At 53.9% G+C, this 18,586-nt stretch overlaps 1 protein-coding gene across 1 annotated transcript in view; it reads right to left on the reverse strand.

Moving 5' to 3' along the window:
• MUC16 (mucin 16, cell surface associated) overlaps positions 1-18,586 on the reverse strand; it is a 121,306-nt gene that overhangs the window by 24,046 nt on the left and 78,674 nt on the right. The window contains exons 6-41 of the mRNA XM_088178981.1: positions 17,928-17,975; positions 16,140-16,196; positions 11,051-11,138; positions 10,216-10,358; positions 10,038-10,105; positions 9,429-9,622; positions 9,313-9,339; positions 8,938-9,083; positions 8,760-8,827; positions 8,168-8,340; positions 8,031-8,057; positions 7,664-7,809; positions 7,487-7,554; positions 6,898-7,070; positions 6,761-6,787; positions 6,386-6,531; positions 6,208-6,275; positions 5,619-5,791; positions 5,482-5,508; positions 5,107-5,252; positions 4,929-4,996; positions 4,337-4,509; positions 4,200-4,226; positions 3,833-3,978; positions 3,656-3,723; positions 3,046-3,239; positions 2,930-2,956; positions 2,555-2,700; positions 2,377-2,444; positions 1,788-1,960; positions 1,651-1,677; positions 1,284-1,429; positions 1,106-1,173; positions 496-689; positions 380-406; positions 5-147 (exon numbers count right to left, since the gene is read on the reverse strand). Coding sequence (XP_088035107.1) covers positions 5-147; positions 380-406; positions 496-689; positions 1,106-1,173; positions 1,284-1,429; positions 1,651-1,677; positions 1,788-1,960; positions 2,377-2,444; positions 2,555-2,700; positions 2,930-2,956; positions 3,046-3,239; positions 3,656-3,723; positions 3,833-3,978; positions 4,200-4,226; positions 4,337-4,509; positions 4,929-4,996; positions 5,107-5,252; positions 5,482-5,508; positions 5,619-5,791; positions 6,208-6,275; positions 6,386-6,531; positions 6,761-6,787; positions 6,898-7,070; positions 7,487-7,554; positions 7,664-7,809; positions 8,031-8,057; positions 8,168-8,340; positions 8,760-8,827; positions 8,938-9,083; positions 9,313-9,339; positions 9,429-9,622; positions 10,038-10,105; positions 10,216-10,358; positions 11,051-11,138; positions 16,140-16,196; positions 17,928-17,975 — 3,708 coding nt within the window. The remainder of the gene's footprint in view (positions 1-4; positions 148-379; positions 407-495; positions 690-1,105; positions 1,174-1,283; positions 1,430-1,650; positions 1,678-1,787; positions 1,961-2,376; positions 2,445-2,554; positions 2,701-2,929; positions 2,957-3,045; positions 3,240-3,655; positions 3,724-3,832; positions 3,979-4,199; positions 4,227-4,336; positions 4,510-4,928; positions 4,997-5,106; positions 5,253-5,481; positions 5,509-5,618; positions 5,792-6,207; positions 6,276-6,385; positions 6,532-6,760; positions 6,788-6,897; positions 7,071-7,486; positions 7,555-7,663; positions 7,810-8,030; positions 8,058-8,167; positions 8,341-8,759; positions 8,828-8,937; positions 9,084-9,312; positions 9,340-9,428; positions 9,623-10,037; positions 10,106-10,215; positions 10,359-11,050; positions 11,139-16,139; positions 16,197-17,927; positions 17,976-18,586) is intronic.

The following is an 18,586-nucleotide window of genomic DNA, read 5'->3' on the forward strand; positions in this document are numbered from 1 at the left end:
TTACCAAGGTATTCATAACTCTTTGAGTAGCCCTGAACCTGGCCGAGTCAGGATTCTCCAGGTTGGAGGTGTAAGGGAGGTTGGTGATGGTGAAATTGACGGTGAAATGCTCAAAGGAAGCAGGTGTCGTTGATGGATGGGCTGGAGCTGAAAGAAGCACAGATGTGTGATTACAAATGGTAAAATCTTGATTGTTACAGCCCTGGTCGAATGACAGAAGCGGTCTCCTAGGAGCCTTCCTCTCAATGCTCAAGGCTGCGAGAATCTCCAGGTCCCCATGGTCTTGTGGCCCCAGCCCCCGACACCCACCATCCTAAACAGGCCCAGTGTCAGGCACTTGCAGTTTTGTGTTGCGATGCCACAGCTGCAAGGTACTCACTGGTCAGCAGTGGCTGCTCGTTGTATCCTGAGAAAAGAGAGAGACAGAGGGTCAGGAGCTGGATGTGGGCAAGGGGCAGCACTGGGGCAGGGCTGCCATGGGAGAGCAGAGGAGGCCGAGGGAGGAGCGGGGCTCACCGTTGACGTAGAGGCTGTCCTTGTCCAGGCTGTAGGGGCCCAGCTGGGTGATGCCTCTGGTCTTGTTGCTCACTTGGTGGTACAGCCCCACCCTGTCGAGAGGCGCGGCCGAGGGCTCCTTGCTGTAGGTGCACACGGCGTCCACGCGGGTCTCGTCCCTGTGACTGCCAGGCCTGCAAAACACAGGGCAGCCCTTTAGCACTCTCCACTGCACATTGTCTCGTTCAGGGGTGGGTATCCAAGGTGCCATTGCCATTTTTCTGTTTGAATTCTAGCTCTGTCTTGCCAAAATACAGCTGTTTGTTTTTCAGTTCTTACTCTCCGCCTTCACCAATGCCCAAGGGCCTTTTCAGGAACAAGTAATCAAGACCCAGCCGTCGAGCCTTCTCAAGGCTGAACTAAGAGCACCTTCAAATGAGATCATAGGCAGTGAGGAGAAGGTCTAAGAAGGATGGATACCAGAGAGAAGGCCTTTGGGCAGAAGGGCATTATTGGCATGGTCCTGCCTTTGTTAAAACAGGGAACATGAGCATGACTGATCCCTTCATTAGGCACGGACTTGCAAAGGGACGATGGCTCTAACCCATACCTGAAGTCAGTTGTTTCACATCCTTGGAAAGCGGTGCCAATGCTGCTTTCCTTCAGCAGGCGGTCGAGCTGTCAACGGAAGAGGTTTCCCAGTTAAGCCATGACCATCTCTCTGCACTCCCTCCATGCTGATCAGCACAATGGGAAGAAGGATATCACCCAAGTGCTGATCCACATACCAGAGTGTTCATAACCCTTCGTGTAGCTCTGAACTTGGCCGAGTCAGGATTCTCCAGGTCAGAACTGTAGGGGAGGTTGGTGATGGTGAAGTTGACGGTGAAGCGCTCGAGGGCAGCAGCTGTTGTTGTTGCTGGAAGGGTGGGAGCTGCAAGAAGCAGAGAGGGGGAGTGACAAGGTGAAAGAACAAGAGTGTCAGGTCTCTGGATGGAAACACAGAGGTCCCTTGCCAGCTTTCCTCTCTATGGGGATGGCCGGGAGGTAACCCATGATCTCATGCCCCATTCCCCATCCTCAACTACCCCAGAGGAGACCAATCTGAGGCACTGGCTGTCTTGTGATCCCATCCCACTGCTGCAAAATACTCACTGGTCAGCAGTGGCTGCTCGTTGTATCCTGAGGAAAGAGAGAGACAGAGGGTCAGGAGCTGGATGTGGGCAAGGGGCAGCACTGGGGCAGGGCTGCCATGGGAGAGCAGAGGAGGCCGAGGGAGGAGCGGGGCTCACCGTTGACGTAGAGGCTGTCCTTGTCCAGGCTGTAGGGGCCCAGCTGGGTGATGCCTCTGGTCTTGTTGCTCACTTGGTGGTACAGCCCCACCCTGTCGAGAGGAGCCGCCGAGGGCTCCTTGCTGTAGGTGCACACGGCGTCCACGCGGGTCTCGTCCCTGTGACTGCCAGGCCTGCAAAACACAGGGCAGCCCTTTAGCACTCTCCACTGCACATTGTCTCGTTCAGGGGTGGGTTTCTAAGGTGCCATTGCCATTTTTCTGTTTGAATTCTAGCTCTGTCTTGCCAAAATACAGCTGTTTGTTTTTCAGTTCTTACTCTCCGCCTTCACCAATGCCCCAGGGCCTTTTCAGGAACAAGTAATCAAGACCCAGCCGTCGAGCCTTCTCAAGGCTGGACTAAGAGCACCTTCAAATGAGATCATAGGCAGTGAGGAGAAGGTCTAAGAAGGATGGATACCAGAGAGAAGGTCTTTGGGCAGAAGGGCATTATTGGGATGGTCCTGCCTTTGTTAAAACAGGGAACATGAGCATGACTGATCCCTTCATTAGGAACGGAATTGCAAAGGGACAATGGCTCTAACCCATACCTGAAGTCAGTTGTTTCACATCCTTGGAAAGCGGTGCCAATGCTGCTTTCCTTCAGCAGGCGGTCGAGCTGTCAACGGAAGAGGTTTCCCAGTTAAGCCATGACCATCTCTCTGCACTCCCTCCATGCTGATCAGCACAATGGGAAGAAGGATATCACCCAAGTGCTGATCCACATACCAGAGTGTTCATAACCCTTCGTGTAGCTCTGAACTTGGCCGAGTCAGGATTCTCCAGGTCAGAACTGTAGGGGAGGTTGGTGATGGTGAAGTTGACGGTGAAGCGCTCGAGGGCAGCAGCTGTTGTTGTTGCTGGAAGGGTGGGAGCTGCAAGAAGCAGAGAGGGGGAGTGACAAGGTGAAAGAACAAGAGTGTCAGGTCTCTGGATGGAAACACAGGGGTCCCTTGCCAGCTTTCCTCTCTATGGGGGTGGCAGGGAGACTCCCCATATCCCCATGACCTCATGTCCTTGTCCCAATCCTCAACTACCCCAGAGGAGACCAATCTGAGCCACTGGTTGTCTTGTGATCCCATCCCCCTGCTGCAAAATACTCACTGGTCAGCAGTGGCTGCTCGTTGTATCCTGAGAAAAGAGAGAGACAGAGGGTCAGGAGCTGGATGTGGGCAAGGGGCAGCACTGGGGCAGAGCTGCCATGGGAGAGCAGAGGAGGCCGAGGGAGGAGCGGGGCTCACCGTTGACATAGAGGCTGTCCTTGTCCAGGCTGTAGGGGCCCAGCTGGGTGATGCCTCTAGTCTTGTTGCTCACTTGGTGGTACAGCCCCACCCTGTCGAGAGGCGCGGCCGAGGGCTCCTTGCTGTAGGTGCACACGGCGTCCACGCGGGTCTCGTCTCTGTGACTGCCAGGCCTGCAAAACACAGGGCAGCCCTTTAGCACTCTCCACTGCACATTGTCTCGTTCAGGGGTGGGTTTCCAGGCTGCCACTGCCATTTTTCTGTTTGAATTCTAGCTCTGTCTTGCCAAAATACAGCTGTTTGTTTTTCAGTTCTTACTCTCCACCTTCACCAATGCCCAAGGGCCTTTTCAGGAACAAGTAATCAAGACCCAGCCGTCGAGCCTTCTCAAGGCTGAACTAAGAGCACCTTCAAATGAGATCATAGGCAGTGAGGAGAAGGTCTAAGAAGGATGGATACCAGAGAGAAGGTCTTTGGGCAGAAGGGCATTATTGGGATGGTCCTGCCTTTGTTAAAACAGGGAACATGAGCATGACTGATCCCTTCATTAGGAACGGAATTGCAAAGGGACAATGGCTCTAACCCATACCTGAAGTCAGTTGTTTCACATCCTTGGAAAGCGGTGCCAATGCTGCTTTCCTTCAGCAGGCGGTCGAGCTGTCAACGGAAGAGGTTTCCCAGTTAAGCCATGACCACCTCTCTGCACTCCCTCCATGCTGATCAGCACAATGGGAAGAAGATATCACCCAAGTGCTGATCCACATACCAGAGTGTTCATAACCCTTCGTGTAGCTCTGAACTTGGCCGAGTCAGGATTCTCCAGGTCAGAACTGTAGGGGAGGTTGGTGATGGTGAAGTTGATGGTGAAGCGCTCGAGGGCAGCAGCTGTTGTTGTTGCTGGAAGGGCGGGAGCTGCAAGAAGCAGAGAGGGGGAGTGACAAGGTGAAAGAACAAGAGTGTCAGGTCTCTGGATGGAAACACAGAGGTCCCTTGCCAGCTTTTCTCTCTATGGGGATGGCAGGGAGGCTCCCCATGACCTCAGGCCCCATTCCCCAGCCTCAACTACCCCAGAGTAGACCAATCTGAGGAACTGGCTGTCTTGTGATCCCATCCCCCTGCTGCAAAATACTCACTGGTCAGCAGTGGCTGCTCGTTGTATCCTGAGGAAAGAGAGAGACAGAGGGTCAGGAGCTGGATGTGGGCAAGGGGCAGCACTGGGGCAGGGCTGCCATGGGAGAGCAGAGGAGGCCGAGGGAGGAGCGGGGCTCACCGTTGACATAGAGGCTGTCCTTGTCCAGGCTGTAGGGGCCCAGCTGGGTGATGCCTCTGGTCTTGTTGCTCACTTGGTGGTACAGCCCCACCCTGTCGAGAGGCGCGGCCGAGGGCTCCTTGCTGTAGGTGCACACGGCGTCCACGCGGGTCTCGTCCCTGTGACTGCCAGGCCTGCAAAACACAGGGCAATCCTCCATCAGCTCCCTTCTCTGCACATTGTCTCGTTCAGGGGTGGGTTTCCAAGCTGCCATTGCCATTTTTCTGTTTGAATTCTAGCTCTGGCTTCCAAACATACATCTCTTTTTTTTTTCAGTTCTTACTCTCCTGCTTCACTAATGCCTCTGGATCTTTTCAGGAACAAATAATCAAGGCCAGACCTAGAGTCTTCTCAATACTGTTCTATGAGCATCTTAAGATGAGATCATAAGCAGTGAGGAGAAGATCTAAGAAGGATGGATACCAGAGAGAAGGTCTTTGGGCAGAAGGGCATTATTAGGATGGTCCTGCCTTTGTTAAAACAGGGAACATGAGCATGACTGATCCCTTCATTAGGAACGGACTTGCAAAGGGACGATGGCTCTAACCCATACCTGAAGTCAGTTGTTTCACATCCTTGGAAAGCGGTGCCAATGCTGCTTTCCTTCAGCAGGCGGTCGAGCTGTCAACGGAAGAGGTTTCCCAGTTAAGCCATGACCATCTCTCTGCACTCCCTCCATGCTGATCAGCACAATGGGAAGAAGGATATCACCCAAGTGCTGATCCACATACCAGAGTGTTCATAACCCTTCGTGTAGCTCTGAACTTGGCCGAGTCAGGATTCTCCAGGTCAGAACTGTAGGGGAGGTTGGTGATGGTGAAGTTGATGGTGAAGCGCTCGAGGGCAGCAGCTGTTGTTGTTGCTGGAAGGGTGGGAGCTGCAAGAAGCAGAGAGGGGGAGTGACAAGGTGAAAGAACAAGAGTGTCAGGTCTCTGGATGGAAACACAGAGGTCCCTTGCCAGCTTTTCTCTCTATGGGGATGGCAGGGAGGCTCCCCATATCCCCATGATCTCATGCCCCATTCCCCAGCCTCAACTACCCCAGAGGAGTCCAATCTGAGGCACTGGCTGTGTTGTAATCCCATCCCACTGCTGCAAGGTACTCACTGGTTACCAGTGGCTGCTCGTTGTATCCTGAGGAAAGAGAGAGACCGAGGGTCAGGAGCTGGATGTGGGCAAGGGGCAGCACTGGGGCAGGGCTGCCATGGGAGAGCAGAGGAGGCCGAGGGAGGAGCGGGGCTCACCGTTGACGTAGAGGCTGTCCTTGTCCAGGCTGTAGGGGCCCAGCTGGGTGATGCCTCTGGTCTTGTTGCTCACTTGGTGGTACAGCCCCACCCTGTCGAGAGGCGCGGCCGAGGGCTCCTTGCTGTAGGTGCACACGGCGTCCACGCGGGTCTCGTCCCTGTGACTGCCAGGCCTGCAAAACACAGGGCAGCCCTTTAGCACTCTCCACTGCACATTGTCTCGTTCAGGGGTGGGTTTCCAGGCTGCCACTGCCATTTTTCTGTTTGAATTCTAGCTCTGTCTTGCCAAAATACAGCTGTTTGTTTTTCAGTTCTTACTCTCCGCCTTCACCAATGCCCCAGGGCCTTTTCAGGAACGAGTAATCAAGACCCAGCCGTCGAGCCTTCTCAAGGCTGAACTAAGAGCACCTTCAAATGAGATCATAGGCAGTGAGGAGAAGGTCTAAGAAGGATGGATACCAGAGAGAAGGCCTTTGGGCAGAAGGGCATTATTGGCATGGTCCTGCCTTTGTTAAAACAGGGAACATGAGCATGACTGATCCCTTCATTAGGAACAGACTTGCAAAGGGACGATGGCTCTAACCCATACCTGAAGTCAGTTGTTTCACATCCTTGGAAAGCGGTGCCAATGCTGCTTTCCTTCAGCAGGCGGTCGAGCTGTCAACGGAAGAGGTTTCCCAGTTAAGCCATGACCATCTCTCTGCACTCCCTCCATGCTGATCAGCACAATGGGAAGAAGGATATCACCCAAGTGCTGATCCACATACCAGAGTGTTCATAACCCTTCGTGTAGCTCTGAACTTGGCCGAGTCAGGATTCTCCAGGTCAGAACTGTAGGGGAGGTTGGTGATGGTGAAGTTGACGGTGAAGCGCTCGAGGGCAGCAGCTGTTGTTGTTGCTGGAAGGGTGGGAGCTGCAAGAAGCAGAGAGGGGGAGTGACAAGGTGAAAGAACAAGAGTGTCAGGTCTCTGGATGGAAACACAGAGGTCCCATGCCAGCTTTCCTCTCTATGGGGGTGGCAGGGAGACTCCCCATATCCCCATGACCTCATGTCCTTGTCCCAATCCTCAACTACCCCAGAGGAGACCAATCTGAGCCACTGGTTGTCTTGTGATCCCATCCCCCTGCTGCAAAATACTCACTGGTCAGCAGTGGCTGCTCGTTGTATCCTGAGAAAAGAGAGAGACAGAGGGTCAGGAGCTGGATGTGGGCAAGGGGCAGCACTGGGGCAGAGCTGCCATGGGAGAGCAGAGGAGGCCGAGGGAGGAGCGGGGCTCACCGTTGACATAGAGGCTGTCCTTGTCCAGGCTGTAGGGGCCCAGCTGGGTGATGCCTCTGGTCTTGTTGCTCACTTGGTGGTACAGCCCCACCCTGTCGAGAGGCGCGGCCGAGGGCTCCTTGCTGTAGGTGCACACGGCGTCCACGCGGGTCTCGTCCCTGTGACTGCCAGGCCTGCAAAACACAGGGCAGCCCTTTAGCACTCTCCACTGCACATTGTCTCGTTCAGGGGTGGGTTTCCAGGCTGCCACTGCCATTTTTCTGTTTGAATTCTAGCTCTGTCTTGCCAAAATACAGCTGTTTGTTTTTCAGTTCTTACTCTCCACCTTCACCAATGCCCCAGGGCCTTTTCAGGAACGAGTAATCAAGACCCAGCCGTCGAGCCTTCTCAAGGCTGAACTAAGAGCACCTTCAAATGAGATCATAGGCAGTGAGGAGAAGGTCTAAGAAGGATGGATACCAGAGAGAAGGTCTTTGGGCAGAAGGGCATTATTGGCATGGTCCTGCCTTTGTTAAAACAGGGAACATGAGCATGACTGATCCCTTCATTAGGAACGGAATTGCAAAGGGACAATGGCTCTAACCCATACCTGAAGTCAGTTGTTTCACATCCTTGGAAAGCGGTGCCAATGCTGCTTTCCTTCAGCAGGCGGTCGAGCTGTCAACGGAAGAGGTTTCCCAGTTAAGCCATGACCATCTCTCTGCACTCCCTCCATGCTGATCAACACAATGGGAAGAAGATATCACCCAAGTGCTGATCCACATACCAGAGTGTTCATAACCCTTCGTGTAGCTCTGAACTTGGCCGAGTCAGGATTCTCCAGGTCAGAACTGTAGGGGAGGTTGGTGATGGTGAAGTTGACGGTGAAGCGCTCGAGGGCAGCAGCTGTTGTTGTTGCTGGAAGGGTGGGAGCTGCAAGAAGCAGAGAGGGGGAGTGACAAGGTGAAAGAACAAGAGTGTCAGGTCTCTGGGTGGAAACACAGAGGTCCCTTGCCAGCTTTTCTCTCTATGGGGATGGCAGGGAGGCTCCCCATGACCTCATGCCCCATTCCCCAGCCTCAACTACCCCAGAGTAGACCAATCTGAGGAACTGGCTGTCTTGTGATCCCATCCCCCTGCTGCAAAATACTCACTGGTCAGCAGTGGCTGCTCGTTGTATCCTGAGGAAAGAGAGAGACAGAGGGTCAGGAGCTGGATGTGGGCAAGGGGCAGCACTGGGGCAGGGCTGCCATGGGAGAGCAGAGGAGGCCGAGGGAGGAGCGGGGCTCACCGTTGACGTAGAGGCTGTCCTTGTCCAGGCTGTAGGGGCCCAGCTGGGTGATGCCTCTGGTCTTGTTGCTCACTTGGTGGTACAGCCCCACCCTGTCGAGAGGCGCCGCCGAGGGCTCCTTGCTGTAGGTGCACACGGCGTCCACGCGGGTCTCGTCCCTGTGACTGCCAGGCCTGCAAAACACAGGGCAATCCTCCATCAGCTCCCTTCTCTGCACATTGTCTCGTTCAGGGGTGGGTTTCCAAGCTGCCATTGCCATTTTTCTGTTTGAATTCTAGCTCTGGCTTCCAAACATACATCTCTCTTTTTTTTCAGTTCTTACTCTCCTGCTTCACTAATGCCTCTGGATCTTTTCAGGAACAAATAATCAAGGCCAGACCTAGAGTCTTCTCAATACTGTTCTATGAGCATCTTAAGATGAGATCATAAGCAGTGAGGAGAAGATCTAAGAAGGATGGATACCAGAGAGAAGGCCTTTGGGCAGAAGGGCATTATTGGCATGGTCCTGCCTTTGTTAAAACAGGGAACATGAGCATGACTGATCCCTTCATTAGGAACGGACTTGCAAAGGGACAATGGCTCTAACCCATACCTGAAGTCAGTTGTTTCACATCCTTGGAAAGCGGTGCCAATGCTGCTTTCCTTCAGCAGGCGGTCGAGCTGTCAACGGAAGAGGTTTCCCAGTTAAGCCATGACCATCTCTCTGCACTCCCTCCATGCTGATCAGCACAATGGGAAGAAGGATATCACCCAAGTGCTGATCCACATACCAGAGTGTTCATAACCCTTCGTGTAGCTCTGAACTTGGCCGAGTCAGGATTCTCCAGGTCAGAACTGTAGGGGAGGTTGGTGATGGTGAAGTTGACGGTGAAGCGCTCGAGGGCAGCAGCTGTTGTTGTTGCTGGAAGGGTGGGAGCTGCAAGAAGCAGAGAGGGGGAGTGACAAGGTGAAAGAACAAGAGTGTCAGGTCTCTGGATGGAAACACAGAGGTCCCTTGCCAGCTTTTCTCTCTATGGGGATGGCAGGGAGGCTCCCCATATCCCCATGATCTCATGCCCCATTCCCCAGCCTCAACTACCCCAGAGGAGACCAATCTGAGGCACTGGCTGTGTTGTGATCCCATCCCACTGCTGCAAGGTACTCACTGGTTACCAGTGGCTGCTCGTTGTATCCTGAGGAAAGAGAGAGACAGAGGGTCAGGAGCTGGATGTGGGCAAGGGGCAGCACTGGGGCAGGGCTGCCATGGGAGAGCAGAGGAGGCCGAGGGAGGAGCGGGGCTCACCGTTGACATAGAGGCTGTCCTTGTCCAGGCTGTAGGGGCCCAGCTGGGTGATGCCTCTGGTCTTGTTGCTCACTTGGTGGTACAGCCCCACCCTGTCGAGAGGCGCGGCCGAGGGCTCCTTGCTGTAGGTGCACACGGCGTCCACGCGGGTCTCGTCCCTGTGACTGCCAGGCCTGCAAAACACAGGGTCCTCCCTCAGTACCCTCCTCTGTATGTTTTCCTCTCAAGCCTTTTTCTTGGAACTTCTATGCTCATTGTGGAATGTGAATACAATCTTTGCCTTCCCAAAATTTGGGTGTCTGTTTGTTGGCTGGAAACTGCTCTGCAACTTCAATAACAATTTGGGCCTATTCAGGGAAGAAGGGAACTGGAATGGCTTTCGACTCATCATATGATTGGGCTTTCACCACCCAAGAGGTGAATGAGAGTGCAGCAATTGGAAGGATGATATAACTGTGGGGCAGAGCAGAAAGAAATCCTGGGAATGATGGAGAATGACCTTGCTCCATGAAGAGGAGGACATGATTGTGAATGGTCTCCTTAATTAAGCAAGGGCACTGCCAAGTCACACTGGAGAACAACTCATACCTGAAGTCTGTTGTCTCACATCCTTGGAAAACAGGGCCAATGCTGCTTTCCTTCAACAGGCTGTTGAGCTGCCAAGAGAAAAGGTTTCCCAGTTAAGCCATGGAAATCTCATTACTTTCCCTCTAAGTGTACAGAGCCCAAGGAGGGCAGGACAATATCCCAGTGCTTGTCCACTCACCAGCGTGTTCATAACCCTTTGTGTAGCTCTGGACTTGGCCGAGTCAGGATTCTCCAGGTCAGAACTGTAGGGGAGGTTGGTGATGGTGAAGTTGACAGTGAAATGCTCGAGGGCAGCAGCTGTTGTTGGTGGGTGTGTGGGAGCTGCAAGAAACAGAGATGTGGAATGACAAGGGGACACATGCTCAGTGTCAGGTCTCTGGATGGACAATCACAGAGTTCACAGGTCGCTGTTGCCAGCCATGGGGTTGCCCATCCATGCCCCTTTTTGTCCTTGTTCTGCATTCAATCATATGGGCCTTTAATTCATAGTCTGAATTATGAATGTTAACTTTTCTGTTTAAAATACATATGCTAAGTTTTCTTTCATTTTGATTTCAACAGAGATTAGAGATTATAACCTGGATATGCAGGTAATTATATATGTCTGTTTAACAATTATCTCAATATTATATCCGTATATTTTTCCAGTGACATACCTCATAGTCCAATATTGATAACTATGAATTTGCAAATGAAAAACAACAGTCCCCTTGGTTATTTTCTGCCTTTTACTTCAGATTGTTAGTGCACTATGCAAAGATTAGAGACAAATACAAAAACCTAAAAGGTAAGCCAATTAAAACAAAACAAACCAGTAATATGGCATATTATACAGTATTGATACTTGCAAAAATATCTCAAACAAGAGGAGATGTAAAGAACTAGATTTGGAAAGGCATAATTTATGTATCATAGGTGTTTACTAAAAATAAAACAAAGCTATATTAAAGCTAATATATAATTGAGAAATATTAAACAAAATCACTCATATTTCATACACCCATAAAACTTACTGTGTCTGACTTCAAGACTACTGTGAGGTGTTTCTGTCGTTTCCAAATGAGCTGTGCTACTGACATCAAGAAAAGATGTATGAGATGTCTGTGTAGTAAACGGAAAAAAGTCAGACAAAGACTGATGGGAAGTCGTCATCGCAGGAGATGTTCCATAAATTCCTGCTCTGGAAAGAAGCGGTGTAGAGCTTGTCATAAGAGACGAGGGGAAAACATCAGCAAAAGACGATGAAGCCGTCGACCCAGGCTGAGATGTGGAGTGCGCAGCCGTGGTGCTCTCTTCCGGCCTGGTGGTGGTGGTGGACACTGTGGTGGATTCAACGGGTGATGTGGCCTGACCAGCTGCTGTGGAGGTTGTCTGAAGAGCAGTGCTGCTGGAGGGTGTAGCTGTGGTGGGGTTTGTGGAAGTGATCTCCTGAGTAGAGCTCGGCGGATGAGCAGAGCTGGTGGCAGAAGTTGGGCTTGTCCCAGGAGAAGCAGTTGATGTTTGTGCTCGCACCTCAGATGTTGCAGTTCTTTCTGTGGCTTCAGAGGTGACCTGGAAACGAGTGGGTGTCTCAGCAGGACTGGTTGTCATGGGAGTGGTGGCTGAAGTCGTTAGGCTGGAGATTTCTGCTGTAGTCGAGAGAATTGTTGAGGTTGTCACAAGTGGAGATGTCTCTGGCCGAGGTGAGGAGGCTGAAGCCGTCGACCCAGGCTGAGACGTGGAGTGCGCAGCCGTGGTGCTCTCTTCCAGCCTGGTGGTGGTGGTGGTGGACACTGTGGTGGATTCAACGGGTGATGTGGCCTGACCAGCTGCTGTGGAGGTTGTCTGAAGAGCAGTGCTGCTGGAGGGTGTAGCTGTGGTGGGGTTTGTGGAAGTGATCTCCTGAGTAGAGCTCGGCGGATGAGCAGAGCTGGTGGCAGAAGTTGGGCTTGTCCCTGGAGCAGAAGACATCGTCTGTGTAAGGACCGTGGTGCTGGCGGGTGTTTCCTCTGTTGCTGCACCCGTGACGTGCTCACGCATGGAAGTGTCCGTGAGGATGGACTCCCCTGAAGTGGCGGCTGAAGTCTTCAATTTTGAGGTTTGTTCTGCTGTCGAGAGGACAGTGGAGGTTGTCTCCAATGAAGACTTGTCTGCTCTAGTGGAAGAGGCTGGAGTCGAAGACTCGGGACGCGATGTGGACTGTGTAGCCGAGGTGGAGAATTCCGTTGTCATGGAGCTGGGCCCAGTGCTGGTCTCAAAGTTGGAGGTAGGCGTAGCAGCAGAAGTAGAGGTTGTCTCCGACGCGGTGCTGATACTTGAAGTTGTGCTAAGAGCTGGGGAACTGGACTCCAGAGTAGAGCTCTCAGTAGAGGAAGAGGTGGTGGCAGAAGTTGGGCTTGTCCCAGGAGAAGCAGTTGATGTTTGTGCTCGGACCTCAGCTGTCGCAGTTCTTTCTGTGGCTTCAGAGGTGACCTGGAAACGAGCGGCTGTCTCAGCAGGACTGGTTGTCATGGGAGTGGTGGCTGAAGTCGTTAGGCTGGAGATTTTTGCTGTAGTCGAGAGAATTGTTGAGGTTGTCACAAGTGGAGACGTCTCTGGCCGAGGTGAGGAGGCTGAAGCCGTCGACCCAGGCTGAGATGTGGAGTGCGCAGCCGTGGTGCTCTCTTCCGGTCTGGTGGTGGTGGTGGACACTGTGGTGGATTCAACGGGTGATGTGGCCTGACCAGCTGCTGTGGAGGTTGTCTGAAGAGCAGTGCTGCTGGAGGGTGTAGCTGTGGTGGGGTTTGTGGAAGTGATCTCCTGAGTAGAGCTCGGCGGATGAGCAGAGCTGGTGGCAGAAGTTGGGCTTGTCCCAGGAGAAGCAGTTGATGTTTGTGCTCGGACCTCAGAGGTCGCAGTTCTTTCTGTGGCTTCAGAGGTGACCTGGAAACGAGCGGGTGTCTCAGCAGGACTGGTTGTCATGGGAGTGGTGGCTGAAGTCGTTAGGCTGGAGATTTCTGCTGTAGTCGAGAGAATTGTTGAGGTTGTCACAAGTGGAGACGTCTCTGGCCGAGGTGAGGAGGCTGAAGCCGTCGACCCAGGCTGAGATGTGGAGTGCGCAGCCGTGGTGCTCTCTTCCGGCCTGGTGGTGGTGGTGGTGGACACTGTGGTGGATTCAACGGGTGATGTGGCCTGACCAGCTGCTGTGGAGGTTGTCTGAAGAGCAGTGCTGCTGGAGGGTGTAGCTGTGGTGGGGTTTGTGGAAGTGATCTCCTGAGTAGAGCTCGGCGGATGAGCAGAGCTGGTGGCAGAAGTTGGGCTTGTCCCTGGAGCAGAAGACATCGTCTGTGTAAGGACCGTGGTGCTGGCAGGTGTTTCCTCTGTTGCTGCACCCGTGACGTGCTCACGCATGGAAGTGTCCGTGAGGATGGACTCCCCTGAAGTGGCGGCTGAAGTCTTCAATTTTGAGGTTTGTTCTGCTGTCGAGAGGACAGTGGAGGTTGTCTCCAATGAAGACTTGTCTGCTCTAGTGGAAGAGGCTGGAGTCGAAGACTCGGGACGCGATGTGGACTGTGTAGCCGAGGTGGAGAATTCCGTTGTCACGGAGCTGGGCCCAGTGCTGGTCTCAAAGTTGGAGGTAGACGTAGCAGCAGAAGTAGAGGTTGTCTCCGACGCGGTGCTGATACTTGAAGTTGTGCTAAGAGCTGGGGAACTGGACTCCAGAGTAGAGCTCTCAGTAGAGGAAGAGGTGGTGGCAGAAGTTGGGCTTGTCCCAGGAGAAGCAGTTGATGTTTGTGCTCGGACCTCAGAGGTCGCAGTTCTTTCTGTGGCTTCAGAGGTGACCTGGAAACGAGCGGGTGTCTCAGCAGGACTGGTTGTCATGGGAGTGGTGGCTGAAGTCGTTAGGCTGGAGATTTCTGCTGTAGTCGAGAGAATTGTTGAGGTTGTCACAAGTGGAGACGTCTCTGGCCGAGGTGAGGAGGCTGAAGCTGTCGACCCAGGCTGAGATGTGGAGTGCGCAGCCGTGGTGCTCTCTTCCGGCCTGGTGGTGGTGGTGGACACTGTGGTGGATTCAACGGGTGATGTGGCCTGACCAGCTGCTGTGGAGGTTGTCTGAAGAGCAGTGCTGCTGGAGGGTGTAGCTGTGGTGGGGTTTGTGGAATTGATCTCCTGAGTAGAGCTCGGCGGATGAGCAGAGCTGGTGGCAGAAGTTGGGCTTGTCCCTGGAGCAGAAGACATCGTCTGTGTAAGGACCGTGGTGCTGGCGGGTGTTTCCTCTGTTGCTGCACCCGTGACGTGCTCACGCATGGAAGTGTCCGTGAGGATGGACTCCCCTGAAGTGGCGGCTGAAGTCTTCAATTTTGAGGTTTGTTCTGCTGTCGAGAGGACAGTGGAGGTTGTCTCCAATGAAGACTTGTCTGCTCTAGTGGAAGAGGCTGGAGTCGAAGACTCGGGACGCGATGTGGACTGTGTAGCCGAGGTGGAGAATTCCGTTGTCACGGAGCTGGGCCCAGTGCTGGTCTCAAAGTTGGAGGTAGACGTAGCAGCAGAAGTAGAGGTTGTCTCCGACGCGGTGCTGATACTTGAAGTTGTGCTAAGAGCTGGGGAACTGGACTCCAGAGTTGAGCTCTCAGTAGAGGAAGAGGTGGTGGCAGAAGTTGGGCTTGTCCCAGGAGAAGCAGTTGATGTTTGTGCTCGGACCTCTGAGATCGCAGTTCTTTCTGTGGCTTCAGAGGTGACCTGGAAACGAGCGGGTGTCTCAGCAGGACTGGTTGTCATGGGAGTGGTGGCTGAAGTCGTTAGGCTGGAGATTTCTGCTGTAGTCGAGAGAATCGTTGAGGTTGTCACAAGTGGAGACGTCTCTGGCCGAGGTGAGGAGGCTGAAGCCGTCGACCCAGGCTGAGATGTGGAGTGCGCAGCCGTGGTGCTCTCTTCCGGCCTGGTGGTGGTGGTGGACACTGTGGTGGATTCAACGGGTGATGTGGCCTGACCAGCTGCTGTGGAGGTTGTCTGAAGAGCAGTGCTGCTGGAGGGTGTAGCTGTGGTGGGGTTTGTGGAAGTGATCTCCTGAGTAGAGCTCGGCGGATGAGCAGAGCTGGTGGCAGAAGTTGGGCTTGTCCCAGGAGAAGCAGTTGATGTTTGTGCTCGGACCTCAGAGGTCGCAGTTCTTTCTGTGGCTTCAGAGGTGACCTGGAAACGAGCGGGTGTCTCAGCAGGACTGGTTGTCATGGGAGTGGTGGCTGAAGTCGTTAGGCTGGAGATTTCTGCTGTAGTCGAGAGAATTGTTGAGGTTGTCACAAGTGGAGATGTCTCTGGCCGAGGTGAGGAGGCTGAAGCCGTCGACCCAGGCTGAGATGTGGAGTGCGCAGCCGTGGTGCTCTCTTCCGGCCTGGTGGTGGTGGTGGACACTGTGGTGGATTCAACGGGTGATGTGGCCTGACCAGCTGCTGTGGAGGTTGTCTGAAGAGCAGTGCTGCTGGAGGGTGTAGCTGTGGTGGGGTTTGTGGAAGTGATCACCTGAGTAGAGCTCGGCGGATGAGCAGAGCTGGTGGCAGAAGTTGGGCTTGTCCCTGGAGCAGAAGACATCGTCTGTGTAAGGACCGTGGTGCTGGCGGGTGTTTCCTCTGTTGCTGCACCCGTGACGTGCTCACGCATGGAAGTGTCCGTGAGGATGGACTCCCCTGAAGTGGCGGCTGAAGTCTTCAATTTTGAGGTTTGTTCTGCTGTCGAGAGGACAGTGGAGGTTGTCTCCAATGAAGACTTGTCTGCTCTAGTGGAAGAGGCTGGAGTCGAAGACTCAGGACGCGATGTGGACTGTGTAGCCGAGGTGGAGAATTCCGTTGTCACGGAGCTGGGCCCAGTGCTGGTCTCAAAGTTGGAGGTAGACGTAGCAGCAGAAGTAGAGGTTGTCTCCGACGCGGTGCTGATACTTGAAGTTGTGTAAAGAGCTGGGGAACTGGACTCCAGAGTAGAGCTCTCAGTAGAGGAAGAGGTGGTGGCAGAAGTTGGGCTTGTCCCAGGAGAAGCAGTTGATGTTTGTGCTCGGACCTCAGAGGTCGCAGTTCTTTCTGTGGCTTCAGAGGTGACCTGGAAACGAGCGGGTGTCTCAGCAGGACTGGTTGTCATGGGAGTGGTGGCTGAAGTCGTTAGGCTGGAGATTTCTGCTGTAGTCGAGAGAATTGTTGAGGTTGTCACAAGTGGAGACGTCTCTGGCCGAGGTGAGGAGGCTGAAGCCGTCGACCCAGGCTGAGATGTGGAGTGCGCAGCCGTGGTGCTCTCTTCCGGCCTGGTGGTGGTGGACACTGTGGTGGATTCAACGGGTGATGTGGCCTGACCAGCTGCTGTGGAGGTTGTCTGAAGAGCAGTGCTGCTGGAGGGTGTAGCTGTGGTGGGGTTTGTGGAAGTGATCTCCTGAGTAGAGCTCGGCGGATGAGCAGAGCTGGTGGCAGAAGTTGGGCTTGTCCCAGGAGAAGCAGTTGATGTTTGTGCTCGGACCTCAGAGGTTACAGTTCTTTCTGTGGCTTCAGAGGTGACCTGGAAACGAGCGGGTGTCTCAGCAGGACTGGTTGTCATGGGAGTGGTGGCTGAAGTCGTTAGGCTGGAGATTTCTGCTGTAGTCGAGAGAATTGTTGAGGTTGTCACAAGTGGAGACGTCTCTGGCCGAGGTGAGGAGGCTGAAGCCGTCGACCCAGGCTGAGATGTGGAGTGCGCAGCCGTGGTGCTCTCTTCCAGCCTGGTGGTGGTGGTGGTGGACACTGTGGTGGATTCAACGGGTGATGTGGCCTGACCAGCTGCTGTGGAGGTTGTCTGAAGAGCAGTGCTGCTGGAGGGTGTAGCTGTGGTGGGGTTTGTGGAAGTGATCTCCTGAGTAGAGCTCGGCGGATGAGCAGAGCTGGTGGCAGAAGTTGGGCTTGTCCCTGGAGCAGAAGACATCGTCTGTGTAAGGACCGTGGTGCTGGCGGGTGTTTCCTCTGTTGCTGCACCCGTGACGTGCTCACGCATGGAAGTGTCCGTGAGGATGGACTCCCCTGAAGTGGCGGCTGAAGTCTTCAATTTTGAGGTTTGTTCTGCTGTCGAGAGGACAGTGGAGGTTGTCTCCAATGAAGACTTGTCTGCTCTAGTGGAAGAGGCTGGAGTCGAAGACTCGGGACGCGATGTGGACTGTGTAGCCGAGGTGGAGAATTCCGTTGTCACGGAGCTGGGCCCAGTGCTGGTCTCAAAGTTGGAGGTAGACGTAGCAGCAGAAGTAGAGGTTGTCTCCGACGCGGTGCTGATACTTGAAGTTGTGCTAAGAGCTGGGGAACTGGACTCCAGAGTAGAGCTCTCAGTAGAGGAAGAGGTGGTGGCAGAAGTTGGGCTTGTCCCAGGAGAAGCAGTTGATGTTTGTGCTCGGACCTCAGAGGTCGCAGTTCTTTCTGTGGCTTCAGAGGTGACCTGGAAACGAGCGGGTGTCTCAGCAGGACTGGTTGTCATGGGAGTGGTGGCTGAAGTCGTTAGGCTGGAGATTTGTGCTGTAGTCGAGAGAATTGTTGAGGTTGTCACAAGTGGAGACGTCTCTGGCCGAGGTGAGGAGGCTGAAGCCGTCGACCCAGGCTGAGATGTGGAGTGCGCAGCCGTGGTGCTCTCTTCCGGCCTGGTGGTGGTGGTGGACACTGTGGTGGATTCAACGGGTGATGTGGCCTGACCAGCTGCTGTGGAGGTTGTCTGAAGAGCAGTGCTGCTGGAGGGTGTAGCTGTGGTGGGGTTTGTGGAAGTGATCTCCTGAGTAGAGCTCGGCGGATGAGCAGAGCTGGTGGCAGAAGTTGGGCTTGTCCCAGGAGAAGCAGTTGATGTTTGTGCTCGGACCTCAGAGGTTACAGTTCTTTCTGTGGCTTCAGAGGTGACCTGGAAACGAGCGGGTGTCTCAGCAGGACTGGTTGTCATGGGAGTGGTGGCTGAAGTCGTTAGGCTGGAGATTTCTGCTGTAGTCGAGAGAATTGTTGAGGTTGTCACAAGTGGAGACGTCTCTGGCCGAGGTGAGGAGGCTGAAGCCGTCGACCCAGGCTGAGATGTGGAGTGCGCAGCCGTGGTGCTCTCTTCCGGCCTGGTGGTGGTGGTGGTGGACACTGTGGTGGATTCAACGGGTGATGTGGCCTGACCAGCTGCTGTGGAGGTTGTCTGAAGAGCAGTGCTGCTGGAGGGTGTAGCTGTGGTGGGGTTTGTGGAAGTGATCTCCTGAGTAGAGCTCGGCGGATGAGCAGAGCTGGTGGCAGAAGTTGGGCTTGTCCCTGGAGCAGAAGACATCGTCTGTGTAAGGACCGTGGTGCTGGCGGGTGTTTCCTCTGTTGCTGCACCCGTGACGTGCTCACGCATGGAAGTGTCCGTGAGGATGGACTCCCCTGAAGTGGCGGCTGAAGTCTTCAATTTTGAGGTTTGTTCTGCTGTCGAGAGGACAGTGGAGGTTGTCTCCAATGAAGACTTGTCTGCTCTAGTGGAAGAGGCTGGAGTCGAAGACTCGGGACGCGATGTGGACTGTGTAGCCGAGGTGGAGAATTCCGTTGTCACAGAGCTGGGCCCAGTGCTGGTCTCAAAGTTGGAGGTAGACGTAGCAG

The sequence above is a fragment of the Sturnus vulgaris genome, chromosome 26 (genome assembly GCF_052056855.1).
Source record: "Sturnus vulgaris isolate bStuVul1 chromosome 26, bStuVul1.hap1, whole genome shotgun sequence".
Taxonomy (NCBI): domain Eukaryota; kingdom Metazoa; phylum Chordata; class Aves; order Passeriformes; family Sturnidae; genus Sturnus; species Sturnus vulgaris.